At 43.1% G+C, this 27,420-nt stretch overlaps 1 protein-coding gene across 1 annotated transcript in view; it reads left to right on the forward strand.

Annotated features, from left to right (window-relative positions):
* Nucleotides 1-7,386: 7,386 nt before the first annotated feature.
* Nucleotides 7,387-27,420, forward strand: part of LOC126092634 (gamma-aminobutyric acid type B receptor subunit 2) — a gene marked incomplete at its 5' end in the record, with an annotated part of 461,219 nt that continues 441,185 nt past the window's right edge. Inside the window, 3 exons of the mRNA XM_049908357.1 lie at nt 7,387-7,464; nt 9,829-9,879; nt 10,100-10,243. Of these exons, the coding sequence (XP_049764314.1) occupies nt 7,387-7,464; nt 9,829-9,879; nt 10,100-10,243 (273 nt within the window). The remainder of the gene's footprint in view (nt 7,465-9,828; nt 9,880-10,099; nt 10,244-27,420) is intronic.

The following is a 27,420-nucleotide window of genomic DNA, read 5'->3' on the forward strand; positions in this document are numbered from 1 at the left end:
TTCAATTTACGAATGGTTACTGGATTGTTCAAGCCACTCAGAGATGAACATGTATGTCGACAAAGAATTTTTTGCACAGCAGGCTTGAGAAAGTTGGTGTGCAATGCTGTAGTAGAAGATGTCCAGCAATAACCAGTCACCTAGGCCGTGAAATACACGATTCAAATGGGGAGACTCCTTGGCGGACCAGCAGTAAGGTCTTGATTGCGTTGCGCATTATACAACAAACAGGTACATTATCTGATCAACGGTATCCGGACATCCTTATGTATTGTGGAATTATGCACGAAGTGTAACTAGAGGCAGTCCCACCAGTATAAAATTAGACAGTAACTATCGTGGAGTCAGTACAGATACAGTAACGGCAGAATTCGTTTGTCGGCAAAGCTCAGTGGCTTCGAACGTTGCCTGGTCGATGGATGTCGTCTAAGTAACAAATTGATCAGTGATGTTTTAACCCCATAAAGCTGTACATGTAGTTGGTGATGTGATAGTGAAGTGGAAATGCGAAGGAACAATCACAGCTAAAATAATACCAAGCAGACCACGTGTACTGACAGACAGCAGCCGTCTGGCATTGAGCAACATGCATCGCATGAAATCAGTGGAAGTTTCAAAGTGCTAGCACGATGTCTGTACCTAGGCAGTTAAAAAGAATGGGTTACAATTGGAGAGCAGCTCCGCACAAACCAGATTTTCTGTAGTCACTACTTAGTGTCACTTGAGATGATGTAAGGAGCGACGGCAATGGACAGTGGAAGAAAGAGTGATTCGGAGTGATGAATCACATTGGACCCTGTTCGAGCTCGATGGAAGGTTTTAGGTGTAGCGAATGCCTGTAGGACGTTACCTGCCACCATATGAAGGACCGAGCGTTTTTCGTGGTTAGGATGTGGTCATCTTACTGCACTTAAGAAAACGCTAAATGTCGAAGAACATGAAGACATTTTACAGTGTTGAATACTGCGTACAGTAGAGGAACAATTCGGAGAAAGTGACTGTTTTTGTCAGCATTAAACTGCATCTTGTCATGCAGCAGTATCTGTTCGGCCATTATTTGTGAAACGGACTCGACTGTCCAGAGACCCGATCTGAACCCAATGTAAAGCCTTTGACATGGACTGGAACTCCAGTATCGCCCCAGACCCCAGCGTCCAACGTCACCATCTTTCCTGGTTTCGACTTTTGAGCAAGAATGGGTTGTCTTTCATCCACAGACATTCAGACATCACATTAAAAGTGTCCCCAGCAGAGCTCAAGAATAAAGCCGAAGTGTGGACACTCCCCATATTAACGTCCACTAACAGATGTCCAGATACTTTCGATCAAATAGTTTGTATATAAGACAGTGAGACACAGTATTATGAGTTATTGTAATGCAACGATGGGATGACCGGCTTTACTTAGAATCATTGCCATAAGTAAAGTGGTTGCCAAAAGATGTGAGTTCTTTATTTTTGTTAAAAAGTAAATAATTCCAGATTACCGAGCGAGGTGGCCCAGTGGCTAGCACACTGGACTCGCTTTCGGGAGGACGATGGTTCAATCCCGCGTCCGGCAATCCTGATTTAGGTTTCCCGTGCCTTCCCTAAATCTCTCCAGGCAAATGACGGGATGGTTCCTTTGAAAAGGCACGGCCGACTTCCTTCCTCGTCCTTCCCTAATCCGATGAGAACGATGACCTCGCTGTCTGCTCTCCTCCCCCAGACAATCCAACCCAACCCAATTCCAGATTATTATTACTTGCCTCAAAGTACTCAGTTTAGATTCCATAACTTATCAGTTTTGGTCCTAACTGTTTGGGACGTACTGCAGTAATCCAAAAAGGCCCGTCATAACCTTTTTTGTTGCTCTGTTACACTCGGAAATGTCGTTTAGTTAGGCATTTTCTAATTGCAGTGTGGAAGCATCTAACTGCGCTGACAGATTCCCTATCACGGGTATTCGTTACGTGATGTCGTTTCTAAACTTGTAAAAGCTATGGAACACAGTCAACGAGAAACGCTTTGTACACCAAAGTGTAATTACAGTGCGCTTCTTCTCATTGTAATTACAGAAGTGTATCACAAAAGTTTATGTATAAACACATGCTATCTTTTCTAAAGCGGCTATTATGGATCATGAGTGTCTAGTGTGTATTCAGTGTATAGAGTTATTGGAATGTGGTGATTCTTCCTCCATGAATAACATTTTATAGACTTAATCGGGCAGTTTCATTCCAGCGACCATACCGTCCGTCAGTTTGTTATTGAAGCAAGTCTTCGACAGCGGTGTTCTTCTAAAGCAGTTAAACGAAATCTGTGGGCGTTAATAAAGTACAATATTAAAATTTTTGAGAGACTGCTTGGAAAGTAAAAGCAATGTTGATGTACTGGACGAAAATGAATGTTCGTAGATAATATGGTTGACGTGCGGAAAAATGTGCTTATTTTGTGAGCTAAGGAGAAGAAGAAATTTGTTGTGGAATCATTTTAACTTATTGTTACCCTCAGAGTATGTCTTGCTAAATTTCTGCATGTTCTTGGCAGTTAGGATTGCCACCTATCTCGATTTATAGGGAGCATCAATAATTTATAGGGAACATCCCTAATTTTCCATAATTCTCCCGTCTCTATATGAATATGATGTATCAAGTTAAACTCTGTTAATTTTTCCTGTTTTAAGTTTCAAGTATGGTATTCGCAGTTTAGTTTTCGGTTGAGGATAAAAGTTTTGCATATTTATTATGCTAAGCGCCACCTTTTGTTTGAAGGGCCCCCAGTTTTGACTTGTTAAGGCGGGAAACCAAACCCACTGGCGTTGCTGTTACGTGAGTGTAAGTAACCAGTCATTAATTGCAATTTGTGAATGGTTTCGATAATGGGCCAATGATGTTTGTGTTCTGAACTAAAATAAATTTAGTAACAGCTTTACTTCAGTACCATAGTCCTGTTAGGCTGGTATTACACTATCATATATCTTTGTCAAAGTTGATTTGTCAAATATTTGTATCAAAGAAATTTGATAGTGCAATAGGGAACTTTGTCAAGTCTCGCATGTCGTCAAACAAATATGATCAAATCTAGGGCCTCGCCGTAGATTTGATAATAAAAATCGTTCGTCTCCTGTTCACTGCAATGTGAAATGTTACCACTTGGACCGCTGGCGTCGCTACAGCTATTTGGCGTCTCTGCAGTGAGTTTGTAGATATGGCTACAAATTTGGTGTGTTACTTGTTATTTCGACTTTTTTTTTAATAAACTTGTTTCGACTAAGGTGGTGGATGAGCAAGGGGTACAGTGCGTGCTAATAATTGTTTGCTGGTGAGCAGGTGGAATGTGCTGCAGGCGACTTCATGTCCACAATCACAGCTACAGCCATCCAGTTCTACATCGGGAAACATACAGGCACATTTTCACCAAGCTGGAGTATAGGATGTGGTCACACTCTAAAATAAAAAATTCTTTCTTAGCTTTCCATGCTACTCCGTCTATTTTTTCAACTCTGTGTGCCACAAGTTAAAAAGCGCTTCATCTTTTTCGTACTTTTTATTAATTTTGTAGCTGTTGGAACACTGTTTCCATTAATTAAATTATTCAAAATTAAAAATAGTTCTTATTGCCCGTATAGTGCACTTAACATTTATGTACCTGCATATATTCCCCCTTTAGAGCTATATAAATCGCTTCACACGTTTCTAAAATTATTTTAGTTAATATGAAATGTGATATTAGAGTGCTGTGCTGTCAACTAGAGTAGCTCTCTCCTTTATCAAGAAATCGCAGTGTCGTAGTTTGCCTGTCATCTACACAAATAGCATTTCTCAAAAGAGTGTACTGTTCTGTAATACACTTTCATCTATTCGTAAGTTGGCTGGTTGGTTGAATTGGGTAATTTGCATATTAAGAATTGACTTCCTCCACCTGCAGCTCTCCTAACAAATTTTGCTGAACGCTTTTACTATCTCGACGTAATACCTTTGGCTTTACCCAAGTATGTTTCCTTTTTTCCGCCAGTTTTCATCCAAATACACACACAATGCAACTGTGGTACTAGCAACTGGAGAGCATAATAACAAGTTGTCCGCCATCTTGTAATTTGACGAAAAATATGACGAAAGTGTAATACCTTTTTTTAGCGCAACGTCAGAGATCTTTGTTATGTTGAAGCTAAGCGACAATGCAGGTTGGTGTTAATTCATAGGCGTTCCGCGAGGGTGGGTCAAGTGCCTTCCAATCGCCTTGTCCACAGACCTTTATAGAGCCTACCCAACTAAAAATTCCCACGCTTTTCCGTACAGCAATCGGCGAGAATAACCTCCAACAGTGGGCAGCACTGTTGCCAGCTCTCGACTGCGAAGAACAAACAGCTACATGTGACAACACTAGTCAGCTCTTGTGCTGCAGTAACAATGAGGTGCAGCCACAGACACGTATACAGAGGTCTTCCGTGACTTGTTGAGATAAACGCGCAAAGCAGCCGCGCTAATCGCACTGCAGCTGTCTGGCATCTGGTCTCGCCGAGTTTACTGTAGCAATTTTTCTCCGATTCTACTAAACTGCTCATGTAACTGTGCCTAACGCGGAGGGGAATTTCACTTGGCATGTCTGCACAACAATGTGCCACACTGAAGAGACGTAGACCGCACTGGTTCAACCCCAGGCCGTTAAAAATCGATTATAATGGCCACTTTGAGTGTTGTTTACTGAGTCTTTCCACAACCTCCTAACTGAATGCTGGCTAGCATTGAGTAAATTTTTCCCAAACAACAAGGCATGAAAATAATCCATTAAATCAGTTAACATGGCTAATGAAAAGTTTCGTACGTAAAGTAAACTTTATAAACAGCAGTAAGTTAAACAAGTGTATTCGAAATTAATTTCCGTTTCTTCACATTGAGATTCATTAATAAGGTAATTCTTGCTGATTGATACATTATAGAACGCGCAGTCATTCCAAGTTTTTTCAGTTCCTCGTTTTTAATTTGCAGTGTGACCTTATAATATTGGTTCATAAATATGAATATTTCTTGTTGATTATGTAGTATACTCGTTAAATGTCCCTTATTTAATCATAATAAGGACGAAATTTTATATCACTGAATCAAAAAGGGTGGCATTCACATTCGTTTTAGTAATATAAACAAGAAAAGCACATTGCATAAACAAATAAGACATGCTTCTTGTTAGGTACAAAGTAATCAACATTCTCTTAGTGGCTACTTAACCAGTCATTTGAGATATAATACTTTTTTGTGTACTTCCTGTTAAATACGGTTCTTAGGTCTTGATGCTTTCTCAGACTGCCGGAATCAGTTTTCGACAACTGTAGAATCTTGCCCCACTTTGGTAAATTAGGAAACTGATTTGTTAATTAGTGATGTAAGTGATATATGGTAAGACGGGTTACACATTTAGTGGCCGGCCGGTGTGGCCGAGCGGTTCTAGGCGCTTCAGTCTGGTACCGCGCGACCGCTACGTCGCAGGTTCTAATCCTGCCTCGGGCATGGATGTGTGAGATGTCCTTAGGTTAGTTAGGTTTTAATAGTTCTAAGTTCTAGGGGACTGATGACCTCAGATGTTAAGTCCCATGCTGCTCAGAGCCGTTTCAACCATTTGAACCATATTTAGTCTGATGGGCTCTAACCAGTAGCTTTCTTCATAAACTTCAGTAAAGTAGACATAATAACATATATAAAAGGTGCGAGCTGGTTTACAAGAAAACAATGGTTCAAATGGCTCTGAGCACTATGGTACTTAACATCTGAGGTCATCAGTCCCCTAGAACTTAGAGCTACTTACACCTAACTAACATAAGGACATCACATACATCCATGCCCGAGGCAGAATTCGAACCTACGACCGTAGCGGTCGCGCGGTTCCAGACTGAAGCGCCTAGAACCACTCGGCCACTATGGCCGGCGGTTTACGAGATACTGAATTCGCTATTACTTATATTGTTTGTTGTTGTTGTTGTCTCCATTCCTGAGACTGCTTTGATGCAGCTCTCCATGCCACCTTATCCTGTGCAGGCTTCTTCATCTCCCAGTACTTACTGCAACCCACATCCTTCTGAATCTGCTTAGTGTATTCATCTCTTGGTCTCCCTCTACGATTTTTACCCTCCACACTGCCCTCTAATGCTAAATTTGTGATCCCTTGATGCCTCAGAACAAGTCCTACTAACCGGTCCCTTCTTTGTGTCAAGTTGTGCCACGTACTCCTCTTCTCCCCAATTCTATTCAATACTTCATCATTAGTTATGTGATCTACCCATCTAATCTGCAGGATTCTTCTGTAGCACCACATTTCGAAAGCTTCTATTCTCTTCTTGTCTAAACTATTTATCGTCTACGTTTCACTTCCATACATGGCTACACTCCACATAAATACTTTCAGAAACGACTTCCTGACATTTAAATCTATACTCGATGTTAACAAATTTCTCTTCTTCAGAAACGCTTTCCTTGCCATTGCCAGTCTGCATTTTATATCTTCTCTACTTCGACCATCATCAGTTATTTTGCTCCCTAAATAGCAAAACTCCTTTACTACTTTAAGTGTCTCATTTCCTAATCTAATTCCCTCAGCATCGCCCGACTTAATTCGACTACATTCCATTATCCTCGTTTTGATTTTGTTGATGTTCATCTTGTATCCTCCTTTCAAGACACTGTCCATTCCGTTCAACTGCTCTTCCAAGTGTTTTGCTGTCTCTGATAGAATTACAATATCATCGGCGAATCTCAAAGTTTTTATTTCTTCTCCATGGATTTTAATACCTACTCCGATTATCCTTTGTTTCCTTTACTGTTTGCTCAATGTACAGTTTGAATAACATCGTGGAGAGGCTACAACCCTGTCTCACTCCCTTCCCAACCACCGCTTCCCTTTCATGCCCCTCGACTCTTATAACTGCCATCTGGTTTCTGTACAAATTGTAAATAGCCTTTCGCTCCCTGTATTTTACCCCTGTCACCTTTAGAATTTGAAAGAGAGTATTCCAGTCAACATTGTCAAAAGGTTTCTCTAAGTCTACAAATGCTGGAAACGTAGCTTTGCCTTTCCTTAATCTTTCTTCTAAGATAAGTCGTAAGGTCAGAATTGCCTCACGTGTGCCAACAATTCTACGGAATCCAAACTGATCTTCCCCGAGGTCGGCTTCTACCAGATTTTCCATTCGTCTGTAAAGAATTCGGTTAGTATTTTGCAGTAGTGGCTTATTAAACTGATAGTTAGGTAATTTTCACATTTGTCAACACCTGCTTTCTTTGGGATTGGAATTATTATATTCTTCTTGAAGTCTGAGTGTATTTCGCCTGTCTCATACATCTTGCTCACCAGATGGTAGAGTTTTGTCAGGAATGGCTCTCCCAAGGCCGTCATTAGTTCTAATGGAATGTTGTCTACTCCCAGGGCCTTGTTTCGACTCAGGTCTTTCAGTGCTATGTCAAACTCTTCACGCAGTATCGTATCTCCCATTTCATCTTCATCTACATCCACTTCCATTTCCATAATATTGTCCTCAAGTACATCGCCCTTGTATAGACCCTCTATATACTCCTTCCACCTTTCTGCTTTCCTTTCTTAGCTTAGAACTGGGTTACCATCTGAGCTCTTGATATTCATACAAGTGGTTCTCTTCTCTCCAAAGGTCTCTTTAATTTTCCTGTAGGCAGTATCTATCTTACCCCTAGTGAGACAAGCCTCTAGATCCTTACATTTGTCCTCTAGTCAACCCTGCTTAGCCATTTTGCACTTCCTGTCGATCTCATTTTTGAGACGTCTGTATTCCTTTTTGCCTGCTTCAGTTACTGCATTTTTATGTTTTCTCCTTTCATCAATTGACTTAAATATTTCTTCAGTTACCTAAGGATTTCTACTAGCCCTCGTCTTTTTACCTACTTGATCCTCTGCTGCCTTCACCACTTCTTCCCTCAGAGCTACCCAATCTTCTTCTACTGTACTTCTTTGCCGCATTCCTGTCAATTGTTCCCTTATGCTCTCCCTGAAACTCTGTACAACCTCTGATCTTTCAGTTTATCCAGGTCCCATCTCCTTAAATTCCAACGTTTTTGCAGTTTCTGCAGTTTTAATCTACAGTTCATAACCAATAGATTGTGGTCAGAGTCTACATCTACCCCTGGAAAAGTCTTACAATTTAAAACCTGGTTCCTAAATCTCTGTCTTACCGTTATGTAATCTATCTTATACCTTCTAGTATCTCCAGGATTCTTCCATGTATACCACCTTCTTTTATGATTCTTGAACCAAGTGTTAGCTATGGTTAAGTTGTGCTCTGTGCAAAATTCTACCAGGCGGCTTCCTCTTTCATTTCTTAGCCCCAATCCATATTCACCTACTACGTTTCCTTCTCTCCCTTTTCCTACATTCGAATTCCAGTCACCTATGACTATTAAATTTTCGTCTCCCTTCACTACATGAATAATTTATTTTATCTCATCATACGTTTCTTCAATTTCTTCATCATCTGCAGAGCTAGCTGGCATGTAAACTTGTACTACAGTATTAGGAGGCGTGGGCTTCGTGTCTATCATGGCCACAATAATGCGTTCACTATGCTGTTTGTAGTATCTTACCCGCATTCCTATTTTCCTATTCATTATTAAACCTACTCCTGCATTACCCCTATTTGATTTTGTGTTTATAACCCCGTATTCACCTGACCAAAAGTCTGGTTCCTCCTGCCACCGAACTTCACTAATTCCCACTATATCTAACTTTAACCTATCCATTTCCCTTTTTAAATTTCGTAATCTACCTGCCCGGTTAAGGGATCTGACATTCCACGCTCCGATCCGTAGAACGCCAGTTTCATTTTTCCTGATACGACGTCCTCTTGAGTAATCCCCGCCCGGAGATCCGAATGGGGGACTATTTTACCTCCGGAATATTTTACCCAAGAGGACGCCATCATCATTTATCCATACAGTAGAGCTGCATGCCCTCGGGAAAAATTACGGCCGTAGTTTCCCCTTGCTTTCAGCCGTTCGCAGTACCAGCACAGCAAGGCTGCTGCCCCTCTTCAGGAACCACACGTTTGCCTGGCCTCTCAACAGATACCCATCCGTTGTGATTGCACCTACGGTACGGCCATCTGTATCGCTGAGGCACGCATGCCTCCCCACCAACGGCAAGGTGCATGGTTCATATTGTTACCGCCTAGGTATTGTTTGACAGGACACGATGCTACTCACGATGTACATCAGTGGTAGTCAGTCTCGTCCCTACAACCCAACAGTCGTCGTCTCAGCTTTCATGGTGGCCGATAGGCAGTACTGGTTTTAAAAACATTTTCATTAGGTTTATTGTAAAATCTATTTGGTATATAATTGTAATTATTATATGATTTAACTTGTAGTAACTTTACTTTATACATTTCATAAAGTAAACTTACTTCCCTATCCTTTATATCACCATACTGTGGAGATAAAAAAGTGGCCAGTGGGTAAAAACGACGGACTATCCCCGAGATAGATGACATCAGGCATAAAAAGAGCAAGGGAGGTGACACTTTTCAAATTCTGAGAAAATTAAGCTATTAATGTTTACAGATTAGAATGAATTCTTGGTAAATGCTTCATTCTACAACTTCATATTCCTATCATAACTAAGGTTTTATTTATCTTTTTCTATATTCGTAACGTTATGAAACCAATGTCCGCCCCGATAGCTGAGTGGTCAGCGTGACAGATTGCCGTCCTACGTACCCGGGTTCGATTCCCGTCTGGGTCAGAGATTTTCTCCTCTCAGGGACTGGGTGTTGTGTTGCCATTTAACCAATGGTACTGCTATTATCGGCACATTTCTGATAAGGTGCTGCAGCTAGATTTCTCATCAGAGGCTATTTACACTCAAGCTAGTCATGTCCTGTACACACGTGCAGGTGATTAGTGCCGTTGGCAATGGAATCATTGACAAATTTCGTCGTTAACGATCCATCCTGACAATTTCACGCTCGAAATCTCTATGCCGCCTGACGCTGCAATTTTCGCGTACACGAGTGTAATTTAGCAACGCCACAAGCTGTATGACGCCATGTAGCCGATAATTAGAACAGATGGTTGTTCAGCGTCGCCTCTTTGTGTTTCGTGTTGCAGTGTGATCCCGGCGTAGGCGTGGACGCGTTCTTCCACGCCCTGTACACGCAGAACTCGACTCGCACCGTCATGCTGCTGGGCTCCGCCTGCTCTGACGTCACCGAGAGCCTCGCCAAGGTCGTGCCCTACTGGAACATCGTCCAGGTACGGTAAGCGACTGATGTCTGCGCACTGCGGTTAGTTTCAACGCCGCACGGCGTTCGAATTGCTATCAAACAACAGAATTTGCCATCAAATATAGAGTTCAGTTTCAGAAGTGGCTTAACAACTGAAAATGCTATATTCTCTTTTCTGTGGGAGGTGGTGGATGGATTAAACAAAAGGTTCGAGCGCTAGGCACCGTTTTTGATTTAACTAAGGCGTTTGATTGTGTTGAACATAAAATATGCTCCGGAAGTTGGATTATTATGGAGTATGGGGTGTAGCTCGTGGCCCGTCCACCTCTTACTTTGCCGGCCGGTGTGGCCGTGCGGTTAAAGGCGCTTCAGTCTGGAACCGCGTGACCGCTACGGCTCTGAGCACTATGGGACTTAACATCTATGGTCATCAGTCCCCTATAACTTAGAACTACTTAAACCTAACTAACCTAAGGACAGCACACAACACCCAGCCATCACGAGGCAGAGAAAATCCCTGACCCCGCCGGGAATCGAACCCGGGAACCCGGGCGTGGGAAGCGAGAACGCTACCGCACGACCACGAGATGCGGGGGTGACCGCTACGGTCGCAGGTTCGAATCCTGCCTCGGGCATGGATGTGTGTGATGTCCTTAGACTAGTTAGGTTTAATTGGTTCTACGTTCTAGGCGACTGATGATCTCAGAAGTTAAGTCGCATAGTGCTCAGAGCCATTTGAACCATTTGAACTTCTTACTTTAACGACTGACAGCAAAATGGCTCTGAGCACTATGGGACTTAACATCTGAGGTCATCAGTCCCCTAGATTTAGAACTACTTAAACCCTACTAACCTAAGGACATCAGACACATCCACGCCCGAGGCAGGATTCGAACCTCCGACCGTAGCAGTCACGCAGTTACAGACTGAAGCGCCTAGAACCGCAAGACCACACCAGCCGGCTGACAGCAAAAGTCATTATCCACAGTATTAAGAATGGCTATCATGTGGGGTCTGAGTGGGGCACGGTTAAATGGGGGGTGCCCCACAAGTCAGTGCAGGAGCGAAATGGTTCTGAGCACTATGGGACTTAACATCTGAGGTCATCAGTCCCATAGAACTTAGGACTACTTAAACCTAACTGACCTAAGGACATCACACACATCCACGCCCGAGGCAGGATACGAACCTGCGACCGTAGCGGTCACGCGGTTCCAGACTGAAGCGCCTAGAACCGCACGGCCACACAGGCCGGCTGACAGCAAAAGTCATTATCCACAGTTTTAAGAATGGCTATCATGTGGGATCTGAGTGGGGCACGGTTAAATGGGGGGTGCCCCACGATTCAGTGCAGGAGCGAAATGGTTCAAATGGCTCTGAGCACTATGGGACTTAACGTCTGAAGTCATCAGTCCCCTAGAACTTAGAACTACTTAAACCTAACTAACCTAAGGACATCACACACATCCATGCCCGAGGCAGGATTCGAACCTGCGACCGTAGCGGTCGCGCGGTTCCTGTCTGAAGCGCCTAGAACCGCTCGGCCACACCGGCCGGCTGCAGGAGCGACTTCTGTCCCTTATTTATGTAAGTGATATGCCCTCTAGTGTTACAGGTGAATCTAAAATATTCCTGTTTGCTGATGTCCGTCGCTTGGTAGTATAGGATGTGTGCAACGTTGTCACTGTTTCAAACAGTGCAGTTCGTGACATAAGTTCATGGATTATAGAAAATAAACTAATGCCAATCACAGTAAGACTCAGTTTTTACATTTTCTAACACACTATTCAACAAAATTTTAATTTCACAAAACGGACATATGAGTAGTGAAACTGTTAAGTTCAAATTTCTAGGCGTTCAGATTGATAGTAAGCTGTCGTGGGAAGTACACGTCCAGGATCTTGACCAAAGACTTAATGCTGCCATTTTTACTATTCGGACGGTATCTGAAGTAAGTGGTGGTTCGACACACGAGTAGTAGTCTATTTTGCTTAGTTTCATTCATTTATGACGTATGGTATTACGCCTTGCAGTAACTCTTCCCGTTCTAAACGGATATTTTTGGCTCAGAAACGGGCTGTTCGGGCAATATATTCTCTACTGCCGTTTCTTGTTAACAATATAAGCTTATTCCCAAGAATTAGCAGCTTTCACTCAGTTAATACTAGGCAGAAATCCAATTTGCATTTGGATCGCACTTCCTTGACTTTTGTGCAGAAAGATGTGCAGTATACTGCTGCATCCATTTTCAATAAGCTACCACAAGAATTCAAAAATCTTAGCAGTAATCCACGCGCTTTCAAACCGAAACTGAAGACATCTTCAACTTTTGTACTCCTGTCTTCCTCAGTTGAAACAAGCGTTCAGTTCATAGTGCTGTGGAATGTGGGAAAAAACCGCAAATTGGCATTCATAAGAAGAAGAACAACACGAAAAATGCAACAGGAGCGTAATATGTAAGAAATTTCCACGCAGCTTGCCACTCATGATGCCTTGCAGAAAATAAATGCGAAACGCGTATGGCACTAAAATTGTGTTTTATTCAGTTGCTGTCAGACGGTCCATAAGCAAAAATTATCAATATACCGAAACTCAAGAGTTTCCTCATGGGTCACTCCTTTTCTTCGGTCGAGGAGTTCCTTGAAAAATTGAGCTGAATCCTCTATTATATTGTTGATAGCGTTTACATAAACTTATGGCTTGTCGGTTTTATGTTCATAAACATTTTATTTTATCTGTTATTACTTTTATGTTGTAGTTTTATGTACTGACATGCTTCGTTACCTTAGAGATTTGCTCCTCAATTTGGTCCTACGGAACTAGACGTGCTAAAAAAAAAAAAAAAAAAAAAACCCTCAGTCAATATCTGAGGACCGTAGTTTCAAATCGTGCTGCACGGATCATAATATTATAATTTTACAGGAAGCTGTAAAACGTTAGCTTCGTACCTAGGTGAGGTAGGGCAAAATTCTCAACGGCAGTACCTAAGTATTTAGACTATGTTCCACAATTATTCAAGACTGAAATCATTTACGAATGAACGAAGGCGCCATTTTAATATTTAAATTACACTTAAAACGTTTTGAACCAGCAGGCTGAACAAAATGCGTTTTGATCCAATAATGTTTTCTCATAATTTGCTTTGAAAGCTTCATTTCAGTTTTTTTATTGATTTTATTTTTGGACACAGGCCGTAACGTAAGAAAGAAAGCTATGAACATGTTGTTGAACGTAGACCGATGTGTAACAATCTTGCATTTAGTCCCTCTTCCTCGTGGAAGAGAATGATCAGGTGACAAACTCTTATTGTTCAACAATAATGAGTTACTCAGTTCTTTGCTTCAGAATGATGATGACGTTTCAAAAACAACGTAACGGCTTAACGCTTTAGTAGCAACTTTGCAGCTTTTCATGGATTTGGAGATATAACTTTCATTATATACATGAGTTAGCAATCTTTTTCCACTTTCTTCGGTGCTCTGTACTCCTTAATTTTTTCCTTTCGCCAGATAGAATACTGGGATACTTGCACACATGACTCTGCCTTCTTTGTGATTACAAGGCGGCAAAAAATTACTTAAATGTGGAAATCGGATGAAGCGAAATAATTCTTCTCAAGTAATAACTACACACAGTACGCTCAATCACAGCATTAAAACATGCAGTTATGCAATCTTTTCCACTCTAATAACACACCTCTGCACCGAAATTAGAAATTTGAATGAAAATGGATCATTCGCAAGGTACACCACGCGTTAGTTACTGAGCTTCCTTTTCACGCCGTTCTTTAGTTTTCACAGCTCTAATTCTCACTGTACTTCCTTTCGATCACTCCCACGGTGGTAAACGGCCCCCAACCCCCACTTTCCCTCCCCCGTGGTGATCGAATGAGCACAGTCGTGCAATCAACACCACACTAAGCTGCAAGACCAGAACAGTAGGAACAGCCAACGAAAGTGCGGGCTAATAACGCAGACGGGAAAAATGTCTTGAACATAATACGTTTCGAACTGGAAGACTCTTGAAGACAGACGTATACTATTACGAGAAGGTCTATTAACTAAGTTTCAAAAATCGACTTTAAATGATTATTCTAGGAATATACTGCAACCCCCTACGTACCACTCACATAGGGATCGCGCGGATATGATTAGAATAATTACTGCACGCACTGAGGCACTCAATCATTCTTCACTCGCTCCATACGTGAATGGAATAGGAAGAAACCCTAGTAACTGGCACAATGGGATGTACCCTCAGCCATGTATGCCACAGTGGTTTGCAGAGTACAGTTGTAGATGAACCGTCGGCTGCGGTGTAAGTGATACAATTTTATCCGATTCATGTTTTTCAGCAATAAATTATAATGACAAAGGAAACCCAATCCTACTCAACAGAGTTAAGAGCATACCAGATGCGGGGTGAAAGAACATCAGACTGAATTTTAATCTCGGCTGCATTTAATACATTTTGAAACGACGCCCTTCACAGAGGCAGCGAACTGAAGGGAAAAACGGCCGGTTTTGCAAGCCACTGAGTGTACATTATACCTGTTAGCCACAGAAGTAAGAGGATAATTCAAGGCTTCTCTATGGGTTATCCCGAAGACGTTGGAGTTAACAGCTTAGAGTCTAAGCCTTAGAGTTACACCGGAAATCCCAGATTCTTCGAATAATCGAAATCCCCTGTATAAACCAGCTTCAAACTTCTGATTATTCTACAAACGACTTAATATGTCATATACCTGGTGTAACAGAAAGGTATGACCAATCTATGAGGGAACATTCATCACACGTAGGGGAAGAAAATATGTATATTGTATGAACATGGATCCTGAAACGCTTTATTTCCCTGTTAGAGCTCAGTTTCTACAACTCATTAATCATGGGAAAGACATAGGAAAAGAACCTATCAACACAGTATGAAACACTTTCCTAAATGAAATTCACACCTTGTACTGGGGATCTGTACACAAAGAACTTTCAAATGGCCCCACAAATGAAAGTCTAGAAAGTTTGGATCGGGGAGCTTTCAGGCGAAGGAGTTAGTTCACCTCTACTTACCCATCAATCACGGAATCCGTTATTTAGAAAGCTACGACCATTAACACTGAAGTGAGGAGGACTCCATCGTGGATGAAGTGCATGTTCTGTCGCTCCAATAGAGGCACCTGTTCTAGCGGAAGAGGCAGAGTATTCTCTATGAAAACGTTTGGCCTGGATGAAAGAACGTGAGGCCCTAGCAAACAGTAACCAACAACGCCGGTCCAATAACCGAGAGAAAATCTTTGTTGATGACGTGACTGCACGATTTCATGAGGATTCTCGACTGCCCATACACACTGATTGTGAAAATTCACTGTATGATCTCGTTGAAACGAAGCATAATCGGTAAAAAGAACATCTGCACCATAGAGAGGATTGAAAAATTGTTGACTGAACCTTTTGCAGAGGTGAAAACGTCCAGGAAAATCACCTGATAATGTCTGCACTCAGTACATGATACGTATGCTGCAGGCTCTCTTGTAGTAGTTTCGAGACAGTCATGTGATCAACATTACTTGTTACAGCTAATCGTCTTACGCTGACCCTTGGGTTGCCGCCAGTTGCACGAAATAGTTCCTTCTACAAAAGGTTTTCTCGCCTTTCTAAATCTCCTCTACTCGCGAGTATTTCAACGCTCCCTAAGACAACGAAGAACTGCTTCAAAAGTCCTCCTGTTCCTTTAGGAAAGCGTTTCACACTGCGCTGATACAGTTTTTCCTGTGAGTTTTCCATGATTAATGTGGTGAAGAGTTTTAGAATCTACTAGGCTCTAACTTGGAAATGAGCAGTTCCTCACGCATGTTCATTTAACATATCTTCTTCCTCTACGCTTGCATTCACGAGGACGACGGTTCAATCCCGCGTCCGGCCATCCATCCTGATTTAGGTTTTCCGAGATTTCCCTAAATCGGTTCCGGGAAATGGGATGGTTGCTTTGAAAGAGCACAACCGACTTCCTTGCCCGTCCTTCCTTAATGCGATGAGATCGATGACCTCGCAGTTTGGTCTCCCCCCCCCCCCCACAAAAAAAAATCAACTCCAAGTCCTCTTCCTCTGTGTGTGAGGAATGCTTAGTGAAAATCTCGCCATATCTTTTGGTTACAACCTGTTTTTGACGTTGTCAACGGCCTTGCCGCAGGGGCAACACCGGTTCCCGCCAGATCGCCGGAGTTAAGCGCTGTCGGGCTTGGCTAGCAATTGGATGGGTCTCCGTCCGTGTCTGCCGAGCACAGTTTGCAAGCTGCATGCACTCAGCCCTTACGAGGCCAATTGAGGAGCTACACTCCTGGAAATTGAAATAAGAACACCGTGAATTCATTGTCCCAGTAAGGGGAAACTTTATTGACACTTTCCTGGGGTCAGATATATCACATGATCACACTGACAGAACCACAGGCACATAGACACAGGCAACAGAGCATGCACAATGTCGGCACTAGTACAGTGTACATCCACCTTTCGCAGCAATGCAGGCTGCTATTCTCCCATGGAGACGATCGCAGAGATGCTGGATGTAGTCCTGTGGAACGGCTTGCCATGCCATTTCCACCTGGCGCCTCAGTTGGACCAGCGTTCGTGCTGGACGTGCAGACCGCGTGAGACGACGCTTCATCCAGTCCCAAACATGCTCAATGGGGGACAGATCCGGAGATCTTGCTGGCCAGGGTAGTTGACTTACACCTTCTAGAGCACGTTGGGTGGCACGGGATACATGCGGACGTGCGTTGACCTGTTGGAACAGCAAGTTCCCTTGCCGGTCTAGGAATGGTAGAACGATGGGTTCGATGACGGTTTGGATGTACCGTGCACTATTCAGTGTCCCCTCGACGATCACCAGTGGTGTACGGCCAGTGTAGGAGATCATGATGCCGGAGACCATGATGCCGGGTGTTGGACCTGTGTGCCTCGGTCGTATGCAGTCCTGATTGTGGCGCTCACCTGCATGGCGCCAAACGCGCATACGACCATCATTGGCACCAAGGCAGAAGCGACTCTCATCGCTGAAGACGACACGTCTCCATTCGTCCCTCCATTCACGCCTGTCGCGACACCACTGGGGGCGGGCTGCACGATGTTGGGGCGTGAGCGGAAGACGGCCTAACGGTGTGCGGGACCGTAGCCCAGCTTCATGGAGACGGTTGCGAATGATCCTCGCCGATACCCCAGGAGCAACAGTGTCCCTAATTTGCTGGGAAGTGGCGGTGCGGTCCCCTACGGCACTGCGTAGGATCCTACGGTCTTGGCGTGCATCCGTGCGTCGCTGCGGTCCGGTCCCAGGTCGACGGGCACGTGCACCTTCCGCCGACCACTGGCGACAACATCGATGTACTGTGGAGACCTCACGCCCCACGTGTTGAGCAATTCGGCGGTACGTCCACCCGGCCTCCCGCATGCCCACTATACGCCCTCGCTCAAAGTCCGTCAGCTGCACATACGGTTCACGTCCACGCTGTCGCGACATGCTACCAGTGTTAAAGACTGCGATGGAGCTCCGTATGCCATGGCAAACTGGCTGACACTGACGGCGGCGGTGCACAAATGCTGCGCAGCTAGCGCCATTCGACGGCCAACACCGCGGTTCCTGGTGTGTCCGCTATGCCGTGCGCGTGATGATTGCTTGTACAGCCCTCTCGCAGTGTCCGGAGCAAGTATGGTGGGTCTGACACACCGGTGTCAATGTGTTCTTTTTTCCATTTCCAGGAGTGTATTTGACTGAGAAGTAGCGGCACCGGCCACGAAAACTGTCATCAGCCGGTAGAGCGCTGATCTGATCACAAGTCCCTTCGTATCCGCATCCTGTGATGCCTATAATCTGAGGATGACACGGTAGTCGGTCGGTACCGTTGGCCTTCCGAGGCCTGTTCGGACGCAGAGTAAGTTTGTGTTTGACGTTAAGAATGTATACGAGAAAAAGTTCGGAAAAGGATTGAAATTACATTTAAATTGTGTTGGAAATCGCTCTCACTGTAAAACACTACAAGGACAGTCGTCTGGGGTTAATTGCGCTCCGTTTTAAACTGAAGCTAGTATCTCAGTTTATGACGTCATATCCCCTGAACTACGTGTCGTACAATGATATAGGTTTGTAGGTACATTCGGTGTAATATTCTGACAGTGTCTGGAAAACGTGTTGCTAATAAGAGTTGGTAATAAAGAAGTAATGAATTAAAACGTCATGCTTAATGCGAAAGTTTTACTCCATGAACAGCAAAAATGTAGCAATAAGCTTTGTTTCTTTTCAGCAGTTTGTGGGAGGTTCAGCGAGAAAAAGTTCCGTAAAGGCTTTAACTTGTGTATAATATTTGTTCGAACAGTGGACAAATATAGTCTGGATAATTTGCACGCTTTTTGAATTCGCTTAATAATTACATGAAATTCTGAAAATCAACTTTTCTTCTCCCAGGTAGCCGTTACATAGGCAACCTGTAAATGTGGCTGTGCACCATGAACTATGAACCAGGAGTTTCTGCTCATCAACGTACGCCAAACACACAAATGACACATAGCAATGGAGCTCTAGCAATCGCCGAAATCTATAGCTACTTTCCACTTCGTCGAGGTCCGCCCGCGGTAGCTGAGTGATCAGCGTGACAGACTGTCAATCCAAAGGGCCCGGGTTCGATTCCCGGCTGGGTCGGAAGATTTTCTCCGCTCAGGGACTGGGTGTTGTGTTGTCCTAAGCATCATCATTTCATCCCCATCGACGCGCAGGTCGCCGAAGTGGCGTCAAATCGAAAGACCTGCACCAGGCGAACGGTCTACCCGACGGGAAGCCCTAGCCACACGACATTTCATTTACTTCGACGAGAGTTACGGTAGTGCAATGTCACAACAATTTATCAGAACCTTCGGTATGACTAGTAATTAGTGAATCAGAAGCTAGTCTACTACAAAGTTTATTTGAATCAAAGCTCGCATAAGCTGCGTATTTCCTGCACTGATTAGTCACTGCCCGTAAACAGTTCTTAGTCAACGGCCGCGACAAGGCAGACCAGAAGCCGATCATTCCATAACGCTTCACTAGAAGAGTCGAAGTCTTATCAAAATGTTGACCTTCAGCCCGCTTTGACGCAGACATCGACTGAGAAACGTTTATCGATAAGTATTTAACAGTTTATGTAAGCACTAATTGAAATCGGACCTTGCTCGTCATTACACGGTACTACAATCTTCCAAAACTGCTGCGCGTGAAAATTCGATTTTTCAGGTGGCCATATTTCTGGTTCTATTGATCACAGAGATAAGGGACCAAGTGTTTTGGATTGCTCTTGGCTTATCGCAAGAATGGGCATACTGTTTCTATCCTACAGCATAGGGTTAAAAATTAAACATTACACATCCCCTTCAGCCCAGGCAATTTGAGTAAATCGGTTGCTTCTTTTGCTTTAGGTGTGGTCTACAATGATACTTTGGTGGCTTATGAAAGAACTACTTATTATTGGGCAGTTCCTGATAGAACCACGGAAACTCATGATTTTTTGGCATGGGAAGTACAAACTGTGGGAATGGCCGCTTCGTTAATTTCTGTTCATGGCTGACAGTGGAAAATTTACGTTAGGTTCTTTAAATGGTACTTTGGGGGAACACCAAAACTTTTTTCTAATCCTTATCCGTTACTGATATCCAGAGGCTGAAAGTTACCGTGGTTGTGCAAAAATCCGCAAAAACTGTTATTTGGCCGTTTTTGCGCCCTGGGTCGCAATTATCTAAATACCTAACCATAGCAAATGACTAAAATTTTAACTGACATTCATCTAGAAATGGCATTTTACCGTTTTTGAAAATCTTTGTCCATTATCAAGATACACCCGTGAAACCGTGACTTTTGAGTACGAAAAGTGCCGATTGTGTGGATGCCACTCCCATAATTTTTACCACATACTCTTACAATGTTGTTCGCGGGGAAACCTGAAAGATTTTTCATTTCATTGTCCGCTACCGAGATATAAAATTCCGTACTTATGCACGTAAAATATGCACGTAATATCCGCTATGGGCCGTAAAAATAGTTTCAACTGAAATAGTATATGTATGGTAAGTGTTCTAGACTCATAACATGGCTTTGTAGTCACCAAACTATATTTTTAGAGGGCAATGGTTCAGCAATAAAACTTTATGTCGCGTTGTCTCGGGGTAACGGGCTATCCACGCCTGAACAAATACACCAAAATTGGTACTGCAGTGACAAAAAATGAGCTGAAAATAGTTTTAACATATCTGAAAACAACTTAAAATTACTGCAAAAGATTCTGTAAAACTGAAAAGATTGCAAATAGTAAAATGTTTCTAACAACACTTCTACTCTTTTGAGATACAAATCATAAGCCGGGCCGAATTGCGATCAATGAGCAAAGTATCGAGAAAAATGTGAAGCAATCGACTTTGCGGTTACATTACGTAATGCGTCCTTTTTTATTGTTTATATGGGTCAAAGTATATAAATGTGTCTAAGTAAACTATCAAAACTTTAATTCATTTCATACACCGTATTTTACAATTCATGTTACACAATTCTGTAGGTTGTAGAGGGGACTTAGATCAACTGTTACATGGGAACTCATGTCGGTAACAATCGGCCAACGACGTTACAGAGCATCAAAGCTATAGGGGCCTTTGCTTGTAAATGTATGTATATATAGAGCGATTCGGTGATGATATTACAAACGTTCAAAGATGACGGAGACTGATAAATGTATCAGTTTGAGGGAAGGGTCTCTGTACAGGAAACTAACGAGTCGAAATATAATGTGATACTGCTGACATATACCGGTACTGTTGTTGCTAATAATGTGGGATACGCAACTTTCAGAGGTGATAGTAAGGATCAAGACAAGAAAAAGTATCTAGTAGACATGGGTTCTAGAATGCGTAACTGAGGTACTGTGAGCACTTGTTCAGCTTTGCTAGATTGAAACACATCTCCTCTATTGAACAAGTGCTCGTGGCACTTAAGTTATGCATTTTAGTACCCATGTTTAAAAACTAACACCTGTGAAAGTTGCCTACCCTTCAATTCTGGCACCAACAGCACCAGTACAGGTATTCCACTATAAGAGGTATTAGAATGTTTTCGATTATAGCTTCTGACTCGTTCGTTTGGGGTACAAAGACCTAACTTGAAACTGACACGTTTGACCTGCTCCACCATCTTTTAAAGTTTGTAACATCATCACGGAATCAGCTGTATATACGTGCATTACGGGCGCCGGCGCCTATGACATTGACGCTCTGTAGTGTCGTGTTGGATGACGTTCCCGAATATGCGTTTCTTTGTAATACTTGATCTACTAAGCCTCCTCTGCAACATCTAGAAATATGTAACATGAACGGAGAACACCCAGCATAATCATCACACCCTGCTGCCACGGGATAGGAAACGGCACCACGCAAAAGTGATCCCATCGGAGGAAAAAAATGCGAGTGTATTCCTCCTTAAAAGAGTGACAGAAAAGTGGGAAACCAGCTGCATTAATCCTCATTCCGCAGTCCTTAACAAAATTTTTGGCTTGCGAACTTATTCGTGCTGTTTTGTGTTAAAACAGAATAGCAGAGTCGGGTGGACGAGAAAGCAGACAGTGCAAATGGAAAACAGATGAGTGGAGACCATACTCTGGCTTGGGGGCTAGAGCCTCGCAAGCCACTGAACTTTTACACATAGGTATAGAGGATGGCGTATTTTGAACTGAAATTTTAAACGCGTTGGTATTAGGAGGGAAAATAAGCTAGGACCTTGCAGCATTTCTGAGGTGCCAAGATGTGGTGAAACCAGTGGCAGTGGTAAAGAAAGACAAAAGAAGACAGTGTAAGTGAGAGAGGACACAGTGAGAGTGACATACACTGCCTGTCATTGGGAGAAAAAGGCGACATTTATATATATATACAGGGCTAATACAAATGATTGAAGCGATTTCATAAATTCACTGTAGCTCCATTCATTGACATATGGTCACGACACACTACAGATACGTAGAAAAACTCATAAAGTTTTGTTCGACTGAAGCCGCACTTCAGGTTTCTGCCGCCAGAGCGCTCGAGAGCGCAGGGAGACAAAATGGCGACAGGAGCCGAGAAAGCGTATGTCGTGCTTGAAATGCACTCACATCAGTCAGTCATAACAGCGCAACGACACTTCAGGACGAAGTTCAACAAAGATCCACCAACTGCTAACTCCATTCGGCGATGGTATGCGCAGTTTAAAGCTTCTGGATACCTCTGTAAGGGGAAATCAACGGGTTGGCCTGCAGTGTGGGAAGAAACGGTTGAACGCGTGCGGGCAAGTTTCACGCGTAGCCGGCGGAAGTCGACGAATAAAGCAAGCAGGTAGCTAAACGAACCACAGCCGACGGTTTGGAAAATCTTACGGAAAAGGAATTTCTTAAACAGGAGAGTGGAAAACCGATCGATCGGTCGTGGTGGACATCATGATCAGCAATTAATGTCATGGCCTCCACTCTTTTTATTCGAATTTCATCCATGAGCAAGTAGAAGTACTACTGATGGTTATTTGTACAGCCTAGGCTTACTGTCTAAGGGTAACGCAGTACCCGTCTGATGGGATTTACTTTTCATGCTTCGGGTCACGCAAACGTAACCGGAAACGGGTTAGAAATTTAGCAAATCGTCGTCAAATGATCTGTCTAAAATGAAAGACGGAAGGGGATACTAAAATACTAGGACAGCAAATTACAATATCAAACTAACTTCCTTACACAACTACACGCACTTGAATATATTATATAGTAACTTTTCATAGTATACAGAATATTAACTCGGCAGACAACACAAAAAGCCTCATTTCCATTCCTAGCCTTTTCAGTTGTATTTTGACACGTTATATAGTTTTCACGTTAATGTGGTTATGTACAGAATTTGAAATTTAGTGTTCTAGTTTATATTTTACTGCGCCCATTCGTCCTTCTTTTAAAACAGATCATCCGATATTAAGTTTATAAAGGTAGAAATGGCTTATGAAACCATTAGCGTAATCCGATACTGGAAAAATAGAAGTGAAATAAAGGAACGACGATTGCTATTTGCCCACAGCCTATCGAAATAAAAATCATGAAACAACAAAAAATATTAATCAATGGTTTCCGACATGGTACACGTGATCAATTCATGTATCATTACTATCACGAAATCGTAGTTCCCACAAACGAATTTGGTGAACGAGTAACTGTCAGGGTTTATTGCCGTGTAAAACTGAACTGGACTAAACTGAACTGGTTTCCTACTTTCAAACTTTAGTGTATGTCTTTGTTGAACGTGAACCTGAACAATGCAACGTGTGGGATTACATAAACGCTGTCTGATAAAAAAGAGTCGCCAAAACTATCTGAAACTGTATCTGAATTAACTTTTAGGTAACGCCACCTTAAAGAAGCTATACTGAGAAATAATGTATTGCGTAATGTAGTAAACAGCGCTATAATGCGTGACGTTACTATGTATCTCTGCAGTTCCAACACAAAAAGCCAGCAGAATAAAAGTTCCACAGAAAATTACAAAAGTTAATTTTGAAAGAATAACTGTTCAAAGTCCTTCTGTGCAAGTGCGCTGTAAATTTGTGTATGCTAAATGACTAAATAAATTTCCGAACATTAAACGACACACACTGCAAATGTAGTATTACCGTATAGGGATGAGACTTTCTGTATAAGAAATGAGATTTGCGCTAACTGTACCTAAACTGAACCTGATAATAATTTTCAAATGCAATACTTAACTGTAAATCAGCAGCTAAAGAAAAGAAACCCTTATACAGTGACTGCAAGGACATGGTGGCGACACAAAATTACAGCACAAATTTTCGTGTGGAGGTGGTGGAAGGTATTTCATTTACTGAATGATGCAGAAGAGACTAGGATTCGAAACTGTTTTACGAATAATGAAACTCATTCCTTGACAGTTACAACGATCTCTACAAAAATGAAAACAATATTACTCTGCTGCAAAATTAGTAATAGAATCATAAAGGATCGGTGCATCTACAACACCAAGTGCAAGCCATATAAACAGATACTCTTAGATGACACTTTTCCCTAAAGAGAAAATCACCGAAAACTGACCTTACACAAACTCGTCACAAATTACGCGTGAGCAAGCAATGCAGCCGCAAAGTTACCTGAAAATCTTCAGAGTTCTCAAATCAGTCTGCACCTTCTGCGTTTGAATCTCTCTGCTGTGGTAGCTACTTCCAGATCGCTCAGTAGTGTAACCAACGCCTGACTCCAACACTTACTTCTCGGAGAATGCTACAGGCAACGACAATGCTATTGACAACCAAAGATCACTTTGGTTGTACTCAGAACCTCTGTGGTGTAGCATATCGACAACTGAGGATTTCTGTTCGAAACATGTTCAGGATATGAATATGAAGCATGACACATGGAACAAAAATCGAGCTTACATCACTTTCATTGAATACCAAAAGATAAGCTAGAAACCTTACTAACGCAAGCAGTGTTACATTGGCTGTCGAATCATCATTTAGTGTCATTGAGAGCTTTAGAAGGCTACAACTTACATTAGTATATGAAATATCAGAAGTGAGTACGCACTGACGGAAGTGGAGAGACCCGAACGAAACAGTTATTTCAGGGATTGATGGCAGAGGTATGAGATCCCTTTTGTTTGTCTTGGCGCGTTGTGGCGTCATTTCGTCATATGTACATTCTACATGTTTCTGATACCTTTCGACGGCTCCAGAAAATCGATGGGATGCTTTGGCTGAAATGTGTATCAGACGTTTAGTTTCAGATACAACGAAATGACAAACAACCTGTGAATATAAGAAAAACTCCTCAGAAGTCCACGCTCATTTATGAGACGTTTATCAGGAACATTGCGTATCTGTAGACAACAGAACTGTATGAACAAAATTCTCTGCCACTCATATGGTACGAACCTCCATAGACGCAGGGATGTTGAAGGGCGACAACATTCTGCTTCAGTATGATGCCCGCCCACATGTTGCCAGGTTGTTCCACAGTTGCAGCAGAAGTTTCGCTGGCATCAAAATTATCCGGACACCTGGCTGGAAATGACTTACAAGTTCGTGGCGCCCTCCATCGGTAATGCTAGAATTCAACATGGTGTTGTCCCACCCTTAGCCTTGATGACAGCTTCCACTGTCGCAGGCATACGTTCAATCAGGTGCTGGAAGGTTTCTTGGGGAATGGCAGCCCATTCTTCACGGAGTGCTGCACTGGGGAGAGGTATCAATGACCGTCTGTGTGGCCTGGCACGACGTCGGCGTTCCAAAACATCCCAAAGTTGTTCTATAGGATCCAGGTCAGGACTCTGTGCAAGCCGGTCCATTACAGGGATGTTATTGTCGTGTAACCACTGCGCCACAGGCTGTGCTTTATGAACAGGTTCTCCATCGTGTTGAAAGCTGTTATCGCCATCCACGAATTGCTCTTCATCAGTGGGGAGCAAGAAGGTCCTTAAAACATCAATGTAGGCCTGTGGTGTGATACTGCCACGCAAAACAACAAGGGGTGCAAGCCCCCTTCATGAAAAACACGACCACGCCGTAACTCCACCGCCTCCGGATTTTACTGTTGGCACTACACAGATGACGTTAACCGGGCATTCGCCATGCCCACACCCTGACTTCGGATCGCCACATTGTGCACCGTGATTCGTCACTCCACACAACGTTTTTTCCACTGTTCAATCGTCCAGTGTTGACGCTCCCTACACCAAGCGATGCGTCGTTTGGCATTTACCGGCGTGATTTGTGGCTTATGAGCAGCCGCCCGACTATGAAATCCACGTTTTCTCATCTCCTGCCTAACTGTCATAGTACTTGCAGTGGATCCTGATGCAGTTGGGAATTCCTGTGTGATGGTCTCGATAGATGTCTGCCTATTACACATTACGACCTTCTTCATCTGTTGGGAGTCTCTTTCAGTCAACAGACGAGGTCGGCCTGTACGCTTTTGTGCTGTAACTGTCCCTTCACGTTTCCACTTCACTATCACATCGTAAACAGTGGACCTAGGAATGTTTAGGCGTGTGGAAATCTCGCGTACAGACGTATGATACAAGTGACACCCAATCACCTGACCACGTTCGAAGTCCGTGTGTTTCGCGGAGCATCCCATTCTTTTTTCTCACGGTCTTTAATGACTACCGAGGGCGCTGATATGGAGTGTCTGGCAGAAGGTGGCAGCGAAATGCAGTTAATATGAAAAACGTATGTCTTTGGGGTCTCCGGACACTTTTGATCACATAGTGTACATCCTCTATACAGTCCCTATCTCTCTGCACTCGATTTAGATATTTTTGTAGCACTGAAGAAAGACATTCAAGCCATCGATTTGCTTCAGACGAGGAGGTGCATGCCTGGATAGAATCATGTTTCCTTAAGTAAGCTCGAACATTTTCCCGCAAATGCATCGACCGTCTTATCTCACAATGGGATCTACATCTAACTAAACATCTATATAGATATTCCGCAGGCCACCGTATGGTGCGTGGTGGAGAGTACCACTCCAAGACAGACCGAGGGAAAACGAATATCTGTGTGCCTCCGTATGAGTCCTAATTTCTCGTATCTTTTCTTCGTGGCCCTTGAGCGCAATGTATGCTGGTGGCAGTTGAATCGTTCGTCAGTCAGCTTCAAATGTCGGTTCTCTAAATTTTCGCGATAGTGTTCCTCGCAAATAATGTCGCCTCCCTTCCATGGATTCCCATTTGAGTTCCCAAAGCATCTCCGTAACACTTACGTCTTGTTCGAACTTACCGGTAACAGATAGCAGTCAGCCTCTGAACTGCTTCGACGTCTTCCTTCAATCCAACGTGATAAATGTCCGAAACACCCGAGCAGTACTCAACAATACGTCGCACCAGCGTTCTATATGCGGTCTCCTTTACAGGTGAAGCACTGTTTTCTAAAATTCTCCCAATAAACCGAAGTCGACCATCTGCCTTCCCTAACACAGTTCTCGCATGCTCGTTCCACCTCATACTGCCTTGCATCGTTATGCCCAGATATTGAAACGTCAAGCTGGACACTATTAATACTGTACCCGAACATTACAGGTTTGTTCGTCCTACTGAGCAACATTAACTTACGTATTTACACATTTAGAGCTAGCTGCCATTCATCACATCAACTGGAAATTTTATCGAAGTCGTCTTGTATCTTCCC

Source organism: Schistocerca cancellata, chromosome 7, assembly GCF_023864275.1.
Source record: "Schistocerca cancellata isolate TAMUIC-IGC-003103 chromosome 7, iqSchCanc2.1, whole genome shotgun sequence".
NCBI lineage: Eukaryota > Metazoa > Arthropoda > Insecta > Orthoptera > Acrididae > Schistocerca > Schistocerca cancellata.